This window comes from Rhopalosiphum maidis, chromosome 1 (assembly GCF_003676215.2).
Source record: "Rhopalosiphum maidis isolate BTI-1 chromosome 1, ASM367621v3, whole genome shotgun sequence".
Taxonomy (NCBI): domain Eukaryota; kingdom Metazoa; phylum Arthropoda; class Insecta; order Hemiptera; family Aphididae; genus Rhopalosiphum; species Rhopalosiphum maidis.
The window spans coordinates 3,282,242-3,302,962 of record NC_040877.1 but is presented as its reverse complement, the minus strand read 5'-3'; the positions used below and the strand labels follow the sequence as shown (position 1 = coordinate 3,302,962).

The 20,721-nt window shown below is 28.2% G+C and overlaps 3 protein-coding genes across 6 annotated transcripts; 1 reads left to right on the top strand and 2 right to left on the bottom strand.

Moving 5' to 3' along the window:
- Positions 1-6,329: 6,329 nt before the first annotated feature.
- Positions 6,330-11,130, bottom strand: LOC113549614. Its single transcript, XM_026951001.1, has 2 exons — positions 6,478-11,130; positions 6,330-6,388 (listed from the first exon to the last, which is right to left on the bottom strand). Exon 1 carries the CDS (start codon positions 11,063-11,065, stop codon positions 6,491-6,493), a length of 4,575 nt encoding a protein of 1,524 aa, XP_026806802.1. The 5' UTR covers positions 11,066-11,130; the 3' UTR covers positions 6,330-6,388; positions 6,478-6,490.
- Positions 11,131-11,281: 151 nt separating this feature from the next.
- LOC113549615 lies at positions 11,282-17,996 on the bottom strand. 2 transcript variants are annotated; one of them, XR_003404936.1, is made up of 10 exons: positions 17,787-17,996; positions 17,193-17,580; positions 16,913-17,133; positions 16,776-16,845; positions 16,127-16,688; positions 15,919-16,062; positions 15,542-15,847; positions 14,799-15,191; positions 13,354-13,399; positions 11,282-11,452 (listed from the first exon to the last, which is right to left on the bottom strand). XR_003404936.1 is itself a non-coding variant. In XM_026951002.1 (9 exons), exons 2-8 carry the CDS (start codon positions 17,534-17,536, stop codon positions 14,817-14,819), a joined length of 2,022 nt encoding a protein of 673 aa, XP_026806803.1. In that variant the 5' UTR covers positions 17,537-17,580; positions 17,787-17,996; the 3' UTR covers positions 13,037-13,399; positions 14,799-14,816. The 2 variants fall into 2 exon arrangements, 1 of the variants encoding a protein (XP_026806803.1); XM_026951002.1 differs by lacking the exon at positions 11,282-11,452 and having other exon boundaries at positions 13,037-13,399.
- Positions 17,997-18,157: 161 nt separating this feature from the next.
- LOC113561356 (pre-mRNA-splicing factor Syf2) lies at positions 18,158-20,715 on the top strand. 3 transcript variants are annotated; one of them, XM_026967716.1, is made up of 5 exons: positions 18,158-18,312; positions 18,417-18,487; positions 19,696-19,836; positions 19,907-20,199; positions 20,266-20,715. In XM_026967716.1, exons 2-5 carry the CDS (start codon positions 18,419-18,421, stop codon positions 20,429-20,431), a joined length of 669 nt encoding a protein of 222 aa, XP_026823517.1. In that variant the 5' UTR covers positions 18,158-18,312; positions 18,417-18,418; the 3' UTR covers positions 20,432-20,715. The 3 variants fall into 3 exon arrangements, with proteins under 3 accessions (XP_026823517.1, XP_026823515.1, XP_026823516.1); XM_026967714.1 differs by having other exon boundaries at positions 18,385-18,487; XM_026967715.1 differs by having other exon boundaries at positions 18,164-18,312; positions 18,396-18,487.
- The last annotated feature ends 6 nt before the right edge of the window (positions 20,716-20,721 follow it).

The window sequence follows — 20,721 nt, the reverse complement described above, 5'->3', positions numbered from 1 at the left end:
TATTTTTAATAACCCCACATAAATCGTTCTTACTAAAATTTGAAATCTTTTACACAAATGGGCACAAGGTAAAACAATATTTCTAGTAAATTTTTTCTAAAAAAACATAAAATCTTGACAACAAAAAAAATAAAAAAATTATAGACATTTTAAATTCAAAATTCGATAAAATTGAATGTTTAACTAATAAATTAATGATTTTTGTTGGCATTAAAATAATATTACTCTTAAAGAGTTGAAAATGTTTGTTACTATGTCTATATATCTAATACTTTCTATTTGTTATGAAATAAATATGTACTAACGTATACATGTATATATATATACTTATAAATTAATAATTTTCAGCTATATTTATTATTTATAGGTAATATTATTTGAAAAATTATTCACCGCAGTCTATGGTGTTCCCGATTTATCAAAACATCCATTTAAATAATTTAATAAATAATAATATTCTAGGCACTTGTTCACTTTTTATTTTTGATTGTTCTCTTATAAGTTATAAATTTTGAATTTGTAAACGATTACGACTATGATGACTTTACATCAATCGGATAAAAAAGACTGATACGGTCATTGGTCACTTTCACGATAGAATACTATTAATAATTTAGTTTAAATAGTTATTCATTATATTATCTTAAAACTTATAAATATACTAAATTAATACAAAACCTAAAACTAAAAATTTAACAGTTCATAACTATCTGAGTGTTTACTTTGAATACTTACGCTATTATTATAAAAATTACATTATTATATCTATATTTAACTGAATATTTTTATAATAGCTTATTAGATATTACCTATATCCGTTTTATCGTAGGAAGGATAAATTACAAATTCATCATTACATGTTACTCCATCAAAAACTAAAGCAGTGCACGCTAATGGTATTTTTTTTAACTTCACTGCATCTTTATGACAGCGATAATTTTGGGGATCAATGTCACCTAAATATCTACATGATGAGGCACCAAGTTCTAAAAATAAAATAACAATAATTAATCAAGTATTAGTAGTATTACCTTATAGTATAACTAGTATAAGGTTAAATGGTTTGATAATAGTATGAGGCTTATACTATTATCAAACAAAAACGTAGATAAGAAAAAAAATCTCCTCAGTTTCAACTATTATAGGTTCTCGTAGGTATTCAAGCCATGTGAATTCATGTCAAAACAAATACAGAGAAATATAGGTTATAAACATCAGCCTTAACTATAGTTTTCTATACTACATCACCATTTTAAGAAAAAACTATTTGTAAAACCATAATACATTGAAAATAGACTTAATACTTACATATAATATTTACATACCTACAATAGAACCACTAGAATCCCTCTATTCGTCACCTTCATGGCTGGGGGTATGGTTAGAACGCGAAAAAGATAGGATTATCAAAATATACAGAAACATTTTAAGAAAACTGTGTGGGATAAAAATATAAGCGTTTAATCTTATTTTAAAAATGTTTAATTATTATGTAAAAATATTACAATTTAACAGCTACAAATTAGATAATAATGAAATTACAACTGTTTGAATACATGTTGAATACACTTGATGTGATTTTTTCTGATAAATATTGTTCACTATTTTTTCGATTTCAACATCAAATTTACTTATGTGCGTTCTGATCATATGGTGTAGATTATCTGATCATCTATAAAACTTGATCGGTGTAAGTTTTTAATTTTTTTCATATGAGAAAAGGCCTGTTTGCACACATATGTAGATCCATACATATGTTATTATTTTAATATTTTACAACTATATTTTTAATTTTTGGAAATGATAGGGTGAGTTCAGCAAAATAAAGTAAAGACGATTGTTAAAATACGTTTTTAAGAACATCTTGAGATTGCAAATCTTTTATTTTTGTTTGAAGCTCAACAGGAACATCATCAACATCAATAATTATAGGTACCTAAACGGATTGTCGAATAATTGAAAATATTGTGAACATCATTTAAAATCTTGAAAACGATTAATAAATTCGTAATGAAATGAAGAAATAGATTCAAACAATTTAATTGATGAAAATGAAAATTTTGAAAATTTAAAAATTTTTTTACAAGGAGGAAAATGTGGTAATTCAAGCCTCAAGGAATTATAAAACATGCTATTCAGTTTGGAATAGAAAGATTCCCAAACATTAGTATATATAGGTACTATAAAATATTATAAAAAAAAAATAATGAATATAGGTTTAAGTTTAATAGGCACTTATATTTACCAGCCGCTGTAATGGCATTGACCAAAATGCTTAAATATAATAAAACAATAAATATATTAATCACTAAACAACTCATTTTATTATATTGAATTAATACCAATTACCAATTAGACATTAAAGTTATGTATTAATTTTTTACGCCATTACTAGTAATAGGTATATAAATAGATTAAATATTTGGTATTTGATTAATAAATCTGACAACGCAGTTGAGTACATAAGTATACATGGAAAATATAGGTCCATAATCACTGTCATTGTAATAATTAATTTTATATTTTTGTTGTTCATTGCGACAATACTTTTATTAAAATTAAAAAAATAGATTAATTATCATCTTTTGTAATTTATATAATAATCGATATTTAATACGCACGTGCGAACATTCTAAAAATGACCCGCAAAATATACATGTTGATGCTTACATGCAGTAGCGCTCTTATAAATTTAAGTTCAATTTTTTTTAATTCTTAATGTCAATCACAAACCAGAAAAACTAGTTATTTAAAATTTGAAAGCAATACTGGTAGCTGGTAGGAAATTGAATTAATTCAATGGGTTAAACAACAACAAAAATTTTTTTCACTGCACTTAAAATCTATTTCTAAAAATTATGAACAAAAATAAGTAGAGCAGTAGGTATAGCTAAATCATAAAATTCATAAATGAGAAATATAAATTAAGTTTTTAATAGGTATTTTTATCAAATCTAATCTATGTTATACATTATCTTATATGTAATAAAATTAATTATAATATTATATTTTTTTGGAAAAAATGTACCTCCCCCCACTTCAGATTTCTAGATCCATACCAGTCTGAATGTCTACGTAGGTACCTACTCTTATATGGACATTTTAGACAAATATTCACGAAGGAAAATACAATAATTTTTAATTTGTCTTTAGGGAGATCTTTTGATGGTTTTAAGCCACCCCTCCCTCCTATTACCGGGTAAATTAAGCTACCTACCTATCCTTTATTTTTTTTACTTTTAAATTACCTATTGTATTAAGGATTTAGATGTAGTAAAATTATCAAATTAAAGTTTAATACAATAAAAAGGTAGGTAGATGGGCACCACTTGTTGAGGCAACTCCTATTTCGCCAAATTTAATTTTCAAGTAATTTAATATAACTTGTTAAGTTATAAGTTACAAATTACATATTAATTATAATTAACACATTAATATAATTATATTAATGTGTTATTTATAAATGTACCTACAATTGCATACGCCATTATTAAGAGGAACTTAATGTTCAAACTAGGGTAGTATAGTATTAAGATTTCAGATAGTTTCAAACAATAAATATTTCACTGCCTCTATTTATCACTTTATAAATCACAAAATTCATAACCATATTTTAATAAAAAAATAGTTTGAGAATTATGCGGCGAAATGGGTCGGCGGTAAAATGGAATAAATTTGGTGGCGAAATGAAACGGGACACTACTGTCTTCGTCTGCTACATGGTAGATGTTAAATGGGTATCGGTAATGGTGAATTTAATAAAATTATGTTCAATAATACACCAATACACCGTAATATATTTTAATATTTGTAGAGGAAAAACAATTCTGTGCGGAGAAAATCTATCAGCTTATATTTCTTATTACATTTCTTAATATGTTTTTTTTGTTATTATCATTAAAGTTGTAATTTATTTTTATTTTTATTACGGTAAACTGATTCAAGTAATGCCAAAAATCATTATTGGATTTATGATATTATTATTTTATTTTGTGTAAATACCCCCTTATCAATTAAAACAACTAGTTTAAATAGGTTAATGTAAATTCGTAATTTATTACGGTGATATTGATTGAGTCTATGCTACTTTTATGTGTTTGAATTGAATCCAGCTTATTATCTTAATATCTTTGAATTGAGTCCATATAGATGAAATGTCATAACTACCTACACAGTAAAATTCATTAAAAATTAAATGTTTTTTTTTTTCATTCGGAACATCCAAATATTTTTATTCTTGTGGACACTCTTCTGGGAATACATATAAAAAATTAAATAGCAAAGTAAAAAGACCATGTAAAGAAACATTGGAAAAAGGAATAATTTTACAGGAGCAGACAAATAAATGTATAAATAAGCAAATTTGGAAATTCAACTTTTTAATTATTAACATTATTATTATTAAAAACAATGTAAGCAATCAATATATATCAATAATAGGCTGAAGGGACTCAACTCTAACAACCTAATAATATTGGTAGGACTCAACTCCGATCACCCAAAAGTATTTGCGGGACTCAATTCAATGTCAGCCATTTATTATATCATAAAATAAATAAACATTAAACATGTTTTTGATGTCTTTACGTGAAGTAAAATTTATAATGTATACCTATAAAAGTTTTAAATCTCTGAGAATAATGTTTTAAATTATAACAAAATGATAATGAATTAATGAACACTAATATTCATCGTTTAAATGAGTAATTTCGTCAAAATTTGAGCTCCAAATGTCATAAATAAAAGTTGTGTAAGTATATGTATATATATTTTTAGGAATGTTGGTTTCAGTGCCTATACTTATGATTATGAACAACCTTGTATTAAAATTATGAAGACTTATTTGTAAAAATTGAATATTTTATAAAGTTTTAACTACTATAAAATAATTTGCAAACTTTTGTGTTTGTGACGAATTTTATAACTAAATATTTGTAAAAAAATTGTGCCTTGGTATCTTTAATATTTTTAAATGACTATAATAAAACTTATAGAAATAACCCAGTATTACATTTAAAACTTTAGATTAAAAAAAAAACATTTTTATAAATTTCTAACAATAAAATAATTGAATATTTAAGTTATTTTAACGAATTTTGTAAACATCATGATTTCAGACGCTCGTAAAAAATTTATAATGAATTGATATTATGATTTTTTTTTTTAATTGCATTAATATCAACTTATTATAAGGAACCTTTAATTAGTTGAATTAAATATTACCAAAAGAAAAATTATTTATATATATTGTGAATTTATTCCTTTTGACTAAATCTGTTTAATCCTTGGACAAATTATAAACAACCACATCAGTTTTTTTAAATTATATTATACTTACAGTATTTCATAATAATATACATAAACATATTATGCAACAATGTACAAAAATTGAAAATCATTGTTTTTTTGTTTTGTTTTCATAAAACAAATAATAGCCCAGTCAAATTAGGAAAAAGTTCGGAACTAATTCCACGAAAGCTGGAGTTTAATTTTTTTTTTAGATCATACCTTACTTATAAACATACTAAAAGTCCTGACACCTACCCCTTGTGCGTAGCCCCCCACCCCTCTTCAAAGGGTGGCGCACCCCTTTCACTTGTTTCGCTTATAACTCGTTAGATTTTTAACTTACGATAAAAATACCCATGACCAAAATTAAAGACCATACAATTTACCATAGACTTGTGCTACTTTTAATATATATATGTTGCGATAAGTGTTATTTTTTTAAAAAATATAAAAAATAATTTTTTTTTATCTTTTTTTTTATTGTGTTTTAGCCAAAACCGTCAATGATACGCTGAAATGACCTATGACAAAAGTTAACGAGCATATTATTTTACATAAGATAACGTTAAATTATTTTAACAATTTTAATTAGCATAAGTAAAAATGTTTTTTATATAAAAAGTGACGATGTAATTGAACAATTTGTTGACAATTACAAAATATAAGAATCAGAAATCTAATTACAATATACTAAAAAAAAAATGTCGAAAGCTGAATTTCGGTATATGAGCAGTTTATACCTTATTTATGAACATACTAAAAGTCTTGACACCTACCCCTTGTGCGTAGCCCTCCACCCCTCTTCAAAGGGTGGCGCGCCCCTTTCACTGTTTTCGCTTATAACTAGTTAGCTTTTCAACTTACGATAAAAATACCTATGACTAAAATTAAAGACCATAAAATTTACAATGAAAATATATTATTTTATTTTACATACATATTTATAAAATTGAAATAAAAAAAAGTTAATTATGAAACTATTAATTACATACAGTAATTTATAAAATATTTACAAAAATTGGAAATTATACATTTATTTTTATTTTTTCAGACTATAAGCTATGAAGTTAAATATAAAAATAGTGTTGGGTTTTGGGTCCTGAAACAAAATTAATTAATATACTTAATATTTTCATATTTAATTATTTAAATTATATTATGTATTGAATTATTAAAATCATACAGTACCTTATTAATTATATTATGTGGGTCTAATTTTTTTTATTGTCGGTGTGTTGGTTTCTTCTTTTTGATTTCCAATTAAAAATATTTCATCGATATTGTCCTCAAAGTTGTCATCAATATGGTCCTCTTCTACATCATCTATGATCGGTTGCTGATTTAAACATGAACCTCCGTGACAATGCTTGCATATAACCGAGCATAGCAATCCTGCTTTTCGACAGCTACAATTTTGTTCACATGTTTTTGCGCAGGCACAACTGATCACTTTTAAAAGAGTATCCGGCGCTGGTGGCTTTTTCGTGAAAACTGGATTTAGTTTGCCATTATCTTCTTTCCATCCCCAATTCTGTGGATTTAATCTATTACCACGCCACAACTGTATTTGCAAATACACTCTATGTAAATGTTCTCGTGCCGCATCGATAGTAGGCGGAAGTCTAGCTAGTTGTACTTGTTTTTTGTTGGAAGCTGCGGTTTTGTGAAAAATATGATGTCTTAAATTATTTAAAGATGTAATATGGGCTGGAGCTTTATATAATGCTAAAAGATATTTTTCTCCAGCACATTCAATTTCTTCGGGCGATGACGATTCATTATTAAATATTAATAATGAATCGTGTAATTCCGGGTGTTTTTGAACTGTTTTCAGGTGTTTTATTTTGCCTGTCTGAAATAATGACGAAGTAGTATCACATCCACCCACCGCATGGATAAACATAAAATATTGAATCTCATTTTTAAAATGTTCTTGTAAACTTCCAACAGCATAAGATCTTGTTTCTATTTTTCCTCTACCCGGTTTTTCGAATATTATTGTGTTTTTTGGAGGACTTAATGTTAATAACAGTATAAGTAAATCAATATCCTCTCCTATGACCACTACTTGGATATTATCGTCGGTGTTTCGTATAGCTGTATTGACAATAAGTAAATCAGCGTCATCTTCGGCTTGATGAACAAGAATACCCGAAGTCAAAAACTTTTCAGTCAACATTGTTATAAGCCTTATTTTGTTCTCGGTGTTGGATAAAAATTTTTCTTGAGTGGTTAGTACATCCATTGACTCTTCAAAAATTATGTTTGTACTCGTATACATATTTTTTCGTCGCTGTCTTTCTGAATTTTTAATATTTAATTCGGTATTTGCGTATCCATCAAATACAACTATGCAGTTAGATCCATAGTGTCTTTTCACGTAGCTTATATAATTTTCTATGATATTTCCATACGTCGAAGTTGAAGGCCATACAACACGATGCAATAAGAAACCTCCATCGATTACTACAATAACATTTTTGTCCAGAACATTGTATGTGTTTGTTGTAGTTAGAAACACATCATATAAAATTGATTTTTTAGATTTTCGCATTTGACCTGATTCGTCGAACAATGAAAGAGGAATAGGTGATAACTCGTATTCAAAACATTCTTTGAGCTCTTCGTCAGTCTTAACTCTTATCATTATTCTTTGGAAGAGTAATAAAGGATCAATTGAAAAAATGTCATCTCTAATACAAACCGTTAGTTTTTTAGCAAAATCTAAAGGGACTACGCGATTTGCTCGTTGTAACTTGACATCACTAAAATTATCACCTATAACATTGTTCATCGTCTGTTGGCCGACTTCTTGTGCTTTATAACAATTAATTTGTTCATTTCCTACAAATCCTGTTGAAATTGACATAATTTCGTGTAATTCCGGAAAAGGGCTATGTATTTTTAACCAATTTGTAAGTATACCGATATGTTTGTTATCGATTTTCATGCGAGAATCTCGTTGATCAACATGTTGCTCTGACGTAAAATTAAATGTGTTTGTAAATTGTTCAATTTGGTCGGTTATTGTACTTGCAACTGGAGTGCCTATAAGCCAACGAACTAAAACACTATTTTGAAAACCTCGACCATTGATTAAGCCACCAGATGTTTTCATAGACCGCATTAATGTTTGTTCTATAGTCATATCTGACCATGTGCCACACCAAAACTTGCTTGATCTTTTAATTGTGAAGTAACCTTCATTGCAAAATTTTTTAAATTCTCCAGGATGCATGTGTTTTTCTAATTGATACATATCCTGTAGATATAAATGAGCAGATTTGGCGTATTGAAAATGTCCAGTTGAGTGAAAAAAGGGTATCATTTTTTCCACGCATTCTAAATGCAGATACCAATTTCCCATGCGTTCGGCATAAATAAATTGACGAAGAATATGAACTAAATAAAAATATTGTATCCAAAGCGTAGCAGTTTTACCTCTAGAAGCAATTATTTTAATTTGATTTTCTACTTTACGTATGAGATCTTGAATTATTTCTTGGTTTTCTATATCTTCCAAAGTCAAAGTTGTATAATCTGTATTTGAAATATAATTTTTTAAAGTGATTTTATATTCTTCGGTTAACTGAGTTTCGTCCAAAATTATTTTTGAAAGACAAAGCTGAGTTAACATATGTGCGCGTACTGCTCTTGAATATGCATGTCCTGTCATCATTTTATCAATTGAATTCGCTGCATATATAGTGTTCCATAATTCTTTCAAACCACTACCAGCCATAATGTAACCAATTGAACCCATAAATGACATAAGAAGATGAAACCCACCAAGTCTTACTACTATTTGTGGATTTAATTTAGAGGATTCAACAATATTGCGTGCTTTTATGTATAAGGGTTGGTCAAAAGTTACAAAACACGTTTTTTGGTTTAATTTTTTACTTTCTTGAGCTGCGAAAATCAAAACCGAATGAATACAATCGAGTGAGCTTGGTGGTAAGTTTACAAATGGCAAAAAACTTATTTGCGTTTCTTGGTATTCCTGAGAGTCAGTTATAGTTTCCATAAATCCATTCCAACCAGGACATTTTATAACACCAAGCCACTGTGCGCACATCCAGTGCAATTCACTCGGGGACAAATATGTCACATCATAAACAGTAGGCCTAATATTATTAAAATCTTGAATTATTATTTTGTTATTCATATTACCCGTTTTTTCAAATGAAATAATTGGAATTGATGCAATATTGGCCATAGTTTCTGCAGTAACAACAGTTTTTAATTTTTGTATTCGATCATTCCACTGTATAGAATTTTTGGGCACTACACATTGAATTCCACCCATTGTATGAAAAGTATTATAACCATCGATCGTATTAATATTGAAATCAGCATTATCAAAAACAAATTGTGAAAAACTGTTTTGGTTAACTTTTGGTTGTGGGTATAGTAAAGATGATGACTCAAAAACATAAACATCGGTGTATGAAGCACAAAATCCAAAGTTTGAAAAAATATCTATAGCACGTTTTGTACCAAAATGTCTATGCAAATAAAGACCAAGTCCCAATAGAATCGATGAAATGAACGAGCGAGGCCTACAACAATTTATTATGGCATGCGCCAAAGCCACAAATTTATTATCATATTTTTGAGATTTTGTTTTTTTATTTTTACCACAAACTTCAGACAAAAAAAATAATAAGCTCTTTGGTACGTCTTGTTTTACATTATCCATGAATTGATTTGGTGGAGGAAATGAATCGATCTCATAAACAAATGACCTTATATCCTCTCGTATAATAGTAGCTGCTGCTTCGACTATTCTTAACCGTTCTTCTTCTTCATTTGCTTTTTTTGAATTATACCACGCATTTGTTAATACTTTAAATCCTGTATTTTTAAAACACACTACTGCCTTTTTTCCACGGCTCGTTGTAATAATTATATCGTCGCCATACTTATCAATCAATTTATTTTTTAAAGTTTTTTCATCGCACGTTCCTTCCATTTTTTCATGCAAAAAATTTAGACCAAATTGACATTCATTTTCAGATTCTAAAAAATCACATAAATTGGAAAAAGCGTTTGCTAGATCTTCATCTTGTGGTCTCCCTCTTTTCTTATTTTCATCGACTGGATTTGTCGAGCAAAATCTACGTTCACACGATTTATGATACTTCGATTCTTCAGATACCAAACACATCACACTATTCAACCGTTTGAGCACCTCTTTACCCCATTCATCATTTCTTTTGTTCGCTACGTCCATAATTGAGGTTTTAAAATGAAGGGTAGATACTTGTACTATACTATCTCGACGTTCCTTACTCAATTTTTTTTCCAATTCTTTTGAACATTCTTTGTCGCAGAATAAACAATTTTCTTTAAATTTAAATATATAATTTGAACGTAGCTTACCTTTGACAAGTGATATGTTACTCGTACCTTCTTTTTCATTAACATATTTCCTTATGGTGTCTGGTCTTGTGTAATTCTTTCGGCAATCTTTGTGAACAAGTACATTTTCTAAATTCACTAAAGACTTCCATTTATTATCGAATCGCGCTTTACTCGAATTTATAAGATTTGCTATGCCCTTAGCCTTTACAGATACACATTCACTTTCAACACTTAGTTCTTCATCACATATAAAACATAAATTGGCCATTTTTATAAACACTTTCTGAACTGAGAACGTTAATTTAAAAATAATATTTACTCGCATAAATATATCGACTGTAATGTAACAGTTACAGTGTTCACTATTGACTACACAAACATCGACTGTCGACCGTCTACGTATATGCATCAGACACCACCTGGCGAAATACCAGACGCCCTTCGGAACGCCACTACAATCCGAACAATACAACAATAGATCCCCTCAAGATTCAACGTTCACTGAAACCCTGTTTGTGTACACGTGTACTATGGCCGGCTCACCATCCACAACAATTCCGATTCTACGAATTATATCTTTTACAACCATTGCGATAATATAAATAATATAATATACACGTTAATATAATCCAATGACATTATTCATACTGTATATTTTATAAAATTATACGACTATTTCAAATGTACGACTTACAATAATTAAAATTATTAATATAATTTAACATTACATTATGTAAAATAATATGCTCGTTAACTTTTGTCATAGGTCATTTCAGCGTATCATTGACGGTTTTGGCTAAAACACAATAAAAAAAAAGATAAAAAAAAATTATTTTTTATATTTTTTAAAAAAATAACACTTATCGCAACATATATATATTAAAAGTAGCACAAGTCTATGGTAAATTGTATGGTCTTTAATTTTGGTCATGGGTATTTTTATCGTAAGTTAAAAATCTAACGAGTTATAAGCGAAACAAGTGAAAGGGGTGCGCCACCCTTTGAAGAGGGGTGGGGGGCTACGCACAAGGGGTAGGTGTCAGGACTTTTAGTATGTTTATAAGTAAGGTATGATCTAAAAAAAAAATTAAACTCCAGCTTTCGTGGAATTAGTTCCAAACTTTGTCGATTTTTGGTCTAATTTGACTGGGCTATAAGAATTTTTCCATGCATCCGATTAACTGTCTATTTGATTATTCATCAAGGCTTTAGTCCAATGCCTATAGCGGATAATCAAAGTTCCACTAAGTTAAGGGATTGTAATTGATTACCGATTTCTACCTATTCTGAGACTTATAAAGTTTGTTTTACAGTAACAACAAGGTCAACAAGCTATACTTCAGTTCGCCATTGTGAGTCATGGTGAAATGTTATGCAAGTATAGAAATCAGAATCATAAATTATATCATTGATTATAAATATTATAGTATTTATGATGAATGGTATTACTATTACGGAGTACATGTATATAATTACATTTAGTATTTTTTACTTTTGTACATCATACATTTGTGTGAATATAATATTTTTGACCAAAAATATATTAGATATCAAATTAACTAATCATAATTATTCTTATACTCTATTGGAATTAAATTAGGTTTATAACAAAAATTAAAAAGTAAAGATTTATATGATAAATTTTATTTTATATTAATAGTATCTCTATTAGCCAGCAAATAATAAAATATAAATGACTGATATTCATCACCACAATGGTTTAAAATTACATTTTTAATATAAGACATTAATATTTAGTTTATGATATCCTATAAAATAAATACTTAAAATAATGTAAATTCAGCCCTCCAAAAAATATAATATAGTTAGAGTATTAGCATATAACATACTTTTAAAAGATTGTGCAGTAAACTGTAATCAATCACACAATTGAAATAAAAATCTTCAAGGTAACATCAGAAGCAAAAGCCATTTGTTACAAAAAGCTATTTGCCTGACATTTTAGTATATCTAGTATACATTTTTTTGGGTTTTTAATCACTTTTGGTATTACTATATGGCTCAGTTGAACACTGCGTAATATAGTGGCGTATACGAGAAGTGGGTGTTGAATAGACAGACCTTCCATTGCCTTTTTAAAGTTGTATCATACAGAATAAGTTATTATTAATGAATTGTAGAAGGAGATCAAGAAAATAAGAACTTTTATTGTAATTCTCAAAATATATTGATTTACAAATCTCACTAATTTTAAATTATTATTATCTAATACAAATTATATGTAGTTGTTTAAAAAATTAAAAACCCCCTTAATTGAAAAATTCTTCTATACGCCACTAGTATGACAAATAAATTATTACAATAAAAAGAAAATTTGCAATTTAATTTCTTAACATATTACTAACGAAAACAAAACAAAATATAATAATATTGCACATATATGACGCAGTAAATCTTACAATTTTGACAAATAACAAATTTAAATAATTCAGTTTAAATGTTTATATTAATATGGGCCAACTGATATTTAAAATTAAAACTATAATTTATACATTCTCAATATTTTTAGCCAAAATTATCACAGAAAACAATAACTTTAAATGTTATAGAAAAAATACTGATTTGAAAAATTCTTAATCTCATTTTTCATTTAGGTAAGTTATAGATAATAAAAATATATTTACTTTAATTCTATATAGTAAAATATAGTCTGATATTTCTTATTTAATAGTATACCTAAAACATATTTCTTATCTCTTGACCCTGCATTCGCGATCTTGTCCTTAAAAATAAAATATAATATATTTATCATTACAATAATTTAATATTTAACTAGAAATAAAATATACAATTTATTATGCATGCACACATTAATGAATAATGAATATAATATATAAGTGTATATAACATTTATGTACAGGCACAGATCTAGAAATTAAATAAGGGGGGAGGGGGTAAATGAAAAATTTACTTCAAGCACATAAAAGCATAGACATTAAGTTTAAGTTTTAAAATATTTTAAGTAGGTACTTAAGGCCTAAGAGAGGGGCTTCGGCCCTCATAGCCCCCCACTTATGTATGATTTAGATTGTTAAAAATTTAAATATTAAAGACATTTGATCACAAAGAGATTAGTCAAATTAATTATTTCCAGTAGGCAGTAATGGTGTAATAATTAACATAAATTATGTTTTTACATTTAAATATTATGTATAATTAGTAACTACTAATTATATTACATACATTTATACAATGAAGCTGAATTAATAATTATAAATAAATGACATGAGTTTAACATAAATACAGTTTTAATGACTTAGATTAAAGCTATTATTTATTTATTTTATTTTATTATCCTACAAAGAATTTAGTTATATCTTTATATACTTATTTAGATATATAAAGAGATTGAATATTTTTTAAATATTTTAAATAGAAAAAATTCTAAACAGTAAACAACATTTTATGATAAATAACTTTACAAAATGATATCTATCCATATACAGTAGAATTTGCTTAATTGGGGCACATTGGGCCCCATTATCTGACTGTCTTAATTAACCGAATAACTAATAAACCAAAACTATTAAAGTGCATGTATGTACTTTAATAACTTAATTTAAAAATTACATATTATTATTATTATTAGTAGTAGTAGTACATTATATGAAGAAAAATAAATGATTGACATAATCGATGTAATATGTACATTATCTATAAGTAAATTGTACATATTATACAATATACATATGTATATAAATAAAATATAACAAAGCCATAAACATTAGATAATTACAGATTCGATAAGAATGTAGATAATTTAGGTCAGAATATCTAGTTAGACGCTTTTATTTTTGTCCCTTACAACAGATGGTTTGTCCTAGATAAACGAAGTTAAATTGCCTTAAACGAATACATTCGTTTGGGATTATGCCAATTTGACCCAATTAAGCAGTTATCCCCTTTATGCGGTGTCCCAAACAAGTAGATTCTATTGTATTATATTATTATGATTAAAAAATAATCTTTGATGTAGGGCTAATAAAATGTTGTAAAAGTTAATATGCATTAAAAAACTGATTTTCAAAAATATTATACTTTCCATCAACAAAGTAAAATGTAAAATATAATTAACAATTAATGTTATAACAAACATGTTTTATAATCATTATTTATATTACCAGTAATTGTAGTGAAGTTTATATCAACAAGAAGTCTTTGAATGATTTTAAGGATTTAAGCTGTTTGCGTAGTGCTGATATAAGATCAGTTGGTTGCACTAATAATGATATGTCTAATCCAACTGCATTCAGACGGTCTCTAACTTCAGTTTCTTTAAACAATAAGTTTAATGGGCGAGAATTTATCTCTGTTAGTGTCCAAGAAGTAAATGATAATCCATCTAAGGTAGGAGTGCGAGATGATAAGCCGTGAGCAGCAGCTAAACTATTTGGTAGTATATCTTTAATTTCAGCTGTACCCCCTTCTTGGATGATTCCAAGATCTTGGCCTTGCTCTTGTCGACGTACTACAAATACACGTCCACAAGGAACACGTCTAATAATTAATTCAACCTGAAATTACAAACATAAGACAATCTTTGATGTGTTATCACAGTAAATAGTAACTTATATTAAACGTAAAGTAGAAATTCGGTAGTCTGATCAGTACATTAAGCTATTAATAGCAATAGCAGAGACGGCAAAAAATAATTATCTAAATATAACAAATGTATCTACAATTTTATTATCAAAGATACCTTCTGCTTTTATCATGTTTGCTGTACCATGAGTATTAATTGATATTGTTTATGAGAAAAAAATATATAAAAAAATTTCCAATCCAGTAATCCAGATGACACTTGGTCTAAATTCATCCAGACTATCGAAATTCTATGACACTTATATAGAAAAATTATACCAACATAGAGGCTTGGCCAAGCTCGTATTAATTTATGAGCATCTGTTGAACATGTTACAGGTTTTCCAGCAACACTCAACAATTGATCACCTAAATGTAAAGCATTATGCAACATGGGATGTTCTTTCTGTTTCCATCCAGCAATCCAAACAGTTTGAAAGACATCAACCAAAGCAATAGTATTAATACAATCTTTACGTCTCAATTGTAACCGTACACCAGCCAGATGGGACATTTCTTTTCGTAGTTGGAGGACTTGCTTTTCACGAACAGTTAACCGACTTGGACTGAATAAATCTCTATTTTCTGTCTACATTTATTATACAAAAAGTTTAAGTTATCAAGTAATGATAAATATTTTTAGATCCACAAAAAACTTACAGGAGTAAATGGTGTTGGAACTGGCTGTAACATATTGTGTGTACTACTATTTACTGCTACACGAATTCTATCAGCTCCTAATGCAGGATGTGAACTATCACCGTTAACTTTTCGACGAGCACCACGACCTCGACCAATTGGTAACTACAAAAGAAGAAAACAATTTTAATAATATTTGGATTAAATATCCAAAATGGTTGAATTTTACTTGAGATCTTATTGGTAATATTGCAATATCTGCAGGTACTGAATTGGACGAAACAGGTAGTGGTCTAGACTGCATAGCTGTAGGTAATATTAAATGTTCATAATTACTAGTTACTTCTTGATCAGTTACTGGAGGTATAATATCTTGTCTTTTTGTTCTTCTTCTATGCCAACCATCTTCTGGTTCAGCAATTCTGACTTTAATTCGTTGACCTTCATTTTGTACTTCACTGGTAGATCTTTGTGGTATGTCATCAACATTAGTTGTTCTATCACTAAATTCTGGATGATTACTAGACCTAGCACCACTAACAGATTCTTCTAAAATAGATGCATTTCGAACTGGATGGTGTCTACTATTCAACCTTGGAGAAGCAACATTTTCAGTTGTAGAACTAGTTGATCTACTGGGCCTAGGAGAATTTATTAATGGTTCAGATGATGTTTGAGATGATTGCTCATTTGTTTGGTTTAAAACTTGTTCCATTTGATTAAAATTGAATACTTGATTGTGATTTATTACTTCTACAATGGTAACATTATTCATTGGTTCACTGGGACTTCTACAACAAATAAATATATAATTTTTAAATCAATAAATAAAAACATTTAAGTATTATTTTCGGTCACAATATTTAATATTTACTCACATTGGATTAGGGCTAATAGGTGGAGTTGAAAAAGTTTGTTCAATTTCTGAAGAAAGACCATCATCTATACCTAACAACCAAATAACAATATTAATTTAAATAACAGTTTCTATCAATTAATTCTGGGTTAGCCACACCTATTGATTGAACTACTGAGACAACGGGTTCAACACCAGGTAAAACATTTGTTGACAAGTCCCGTAGCGGTGGTGGAGGCAGTGGAGAGTTGGGATCTCTAGTTGGTAATAGAGGGGGTCTGGACTCTGGTGGCTTGGTATAGACATTTTCTTTTGGGGACAATATATGCATTTCACGCAATTTCATGTCTAAACCTTGGACCCAATCCATCATCTGATTCCTATAAAGGTAAAATGTATTATTACTCAAGTAGTGAATAATAACTAAGTGCACACTAACCATGAAGGAGCAGCTAAACGCACAACGTCTGAGGTGAGGGTTACAACAAATTCATACTGGTACTGTTGTTGATGATCACCTGCCATCACTGGTAAAGGACAAATAGTAGCAGAAACATGGACGGTATCGGATAATGGTACGGTATTATCTGGACGATGAGCAGCTGCTTTCTTTTGATCTACATAAAACTCTAACACTGGTTCTGTATCGTCGTGTATACAAAACACAGTCCATAGTTTCTGTCCACCAGTCAGTTTCAGAGCAGACTTCTTGTCAACACCAGCCGGTAGTTTTCTCAACCACGAGTTTTTGTGGATTTCCCTGAACTGCACTCCACTCATCATTAATTTAGTGACAGCAGTGAAGAAGTGTTGATTACACAAATAGACTAATATGGAAAACATGGAAAATAAATATTATATGTTATCATGAATACTCGGGAATGAGAGGAATGCCATATAATTACCCATCAACATGGTAGAGGAGCAACTAAATAATGAAGTCATTAACTCTATTGAGTAATAACGAGTATTGATTTTTAGCAATAGTTAAAGTAGAACATATGTTTTCTTAAGTGAATAAGAAGGTACTTACAGTCATAACGTTGATTTCACAAATATGTTTGCAATTGGACTTGCTATGATGACGAAGACTACGATAGCATTCGCCATCGACTTAAAACGTCGCGACATCCGACGCGCAATACGTTCAAATCTGTGAAAATCATTTGAATTTAAAAATTTTAGTATCTTGCCAAAGGCGAATTGGAAAACGTCTTAACACTCTTAACAGTTAACACTTTTAATATTGACAGAATAAATTTTATTCTGTGATATTGACTGTCTTGTTTTGTTGTTTAAGTTATCGTTTGATTAACAATATTATCCTATAATAAGCTTATCTAAATGGCTACACTGATAATATTTTTTTGATAAATATTTTACAAAACAAAAAGATAGTAAGATTTCCCAATCATTCGCACTTCGCGGACTCAAAACAGTACCACAATTAAATGTCAACATTATTCATTTAAAAACATTTAATATTTATATCGTACTCTAGGGCTTATTTTTATCCAGTAAACTAGTTTCCAATCCACCTTCTCAAATATTATTAACAAGTACGTGAGCGTGACTATAAACATAATATTGTTCTATGATAATGATGTAATAGATAGTTTACCACTATAAAGGTAAACTGTAGTATTTATATTTTACAATTTAGTCATGAGCCAAGCTATCCAAGCTAAACAAGCGGATCGTTTGAAGAAACTTAGAGACCTCCACATCAAAAGAGTAAGTATTATTATTTTTAATTATACAATAATATATAAAAATTGACGACTGAGATCATTGATGCAAATCACAGGGATGCTTAGCACACTAAAATGTAATGTCATATTCTTACTCTATGATGCCAACACTCTAAATCTAATAATCATCTTAAATAATAATTAAAAATCTTGGATATGTACTACTACGGATTAAGATTGACTATCAAACTTTTATTATTTAAATTTTATTTTAACAATTATTCACATCAAAAGAAATATCCTCAATAATAAAACCATTTTAAAATAAATATTCTGAAAAAGTGTACGCAGTTTAATTATTACTTATTAATTAATAAAAATAATTTATTTTGCTTAAAATATGATTAATTTGATTTTTTTTAAATGTGATAGAAATAATATGGTTAATGAGATATGTAAGGTAAATTACTTCACTAGTCCTCTAAAATTGGTTTGATACTCAGCACTCAAGCCTCCCTAATATTTTGGAGTAATTTGTGTTGATAACTAAGATTTATTATGAATATACTTACAAAAAAATTTAGTGTAGTGTCAATATCAAATGTTCATTCTAATCGTTGAATAATGAATTTAATATGTTGTATTATTATAACATCTCCACCAGTGGCAGATCTAGGATTCAAGAGCTCTCGCTTTTCCCCTCCCCCACTTATTTCTATTACTGTCAAAAGCATTTTTGTTTATTAATTTTACACTGAACAATCCTAAAATCTAAATCATGAATACATGTGTACAATCTATTTTATTATTATTATTAGTGCTCGAAATGGACCGGAACAGTGTTCGGTGTTCCAGTTTGTAATATAAGCTTTTGTGTCAATCCCTATTGGTTAAATTAGAATCTAAAGGTTCTGGTTTGGGTAATATTGAATTAATAACAAATAAACAAAATTGACTATCTGTATCTATATGTTATCTATATGTATTTATGTTTCTAATGACTTTGATTATAAAAGGTTATGCAAAAAAAAAAATACTAGGTATATTATAGGCATATATACATAATTTTATGAGCGTTATGATTTCTTAACATTTTCCATTTTGAGTTCTGATCATAATTGAATAGCAAGTTATATTTTATTATGTTAATTTTACTCGTACATATTTCACATAGCAAATATTTTAACTTAATTTAATATTATAAAATAATTTACTATATTAGGTATGTAATTCTTATTATCTCTTACCCAGAATGAAGCAAGAGTGAACAACCATCAAGAAGTTGTTGAAGAAGACAAACAAATGAAGTTGCCATCAAACTGGGAAGCGAGGCAAAGAAAAGCAGAATGGCTTTTAAATGACGATAAACTAAGACAAGAGGCTAAAGAAAAAGTATGAAATTATATTTTATTAAATAGTTTGATTGTATTTTAAATATTTTTAATGGTATTAATGATTTTAGGGACAAGATTATAACCGATTAAAACTTTTAAACATGACCGCAATGGAAGCAGATGCTATTGATAGAAAGAAAAAACGCCAAAATCCTGATCCTGGTTTCTCTGATTATGAAGAGGCTACAGCTCGTCAATACAACAGAATGATATCCAACATGAAAGTAGACATGGACGCCTATCAAAGACAAAAAGATAAACTGGGCAAAGCATTCTATGCAGAGGCCAATACTTATTTGCATGATAAAGTTAAAGATTCAAAAGAAGGAATCGACAAGATGGTCGATGATTTAGAAAAACAGTATGTGTATAATTAATTATTGTAAACTTAAAAATAATAATTTTAATATTTGTTTAATATTTTTAGAATTGCAAAACGTAACAAGTTTAGTAGGAGAAGAACACATAATGATGAAGCAGACATTGATTATATCAATGAAAGAAATATGAAATTCAATGCAAAATTGGAACGGTACTATGGAGAGCATACTACACAAATCAAACAAAATTTGGAAAGAGGAACTGCTATTTAAATTTAAAACACAACAACCACATAATTATATATATATCAAACATAAGTTTTTTTATTATATATATTTAAATAAAAATGTAATAACTAATTCAACAAATTATTGCATCAACCCATGTTCCAAGTCTTTTTGTGTACAAAAAAAATAACGCATTGGTCAAAGTTTAGCAGTTGAATTTGATGGTTTCTTCTAAATGCCCATTGTTCTTTGTGAAAAATAAATATAAATATGTAATATTTATGGTGTATGTATAACAATATTTTTAATAAAATACTTAAACAAACTTATATGAT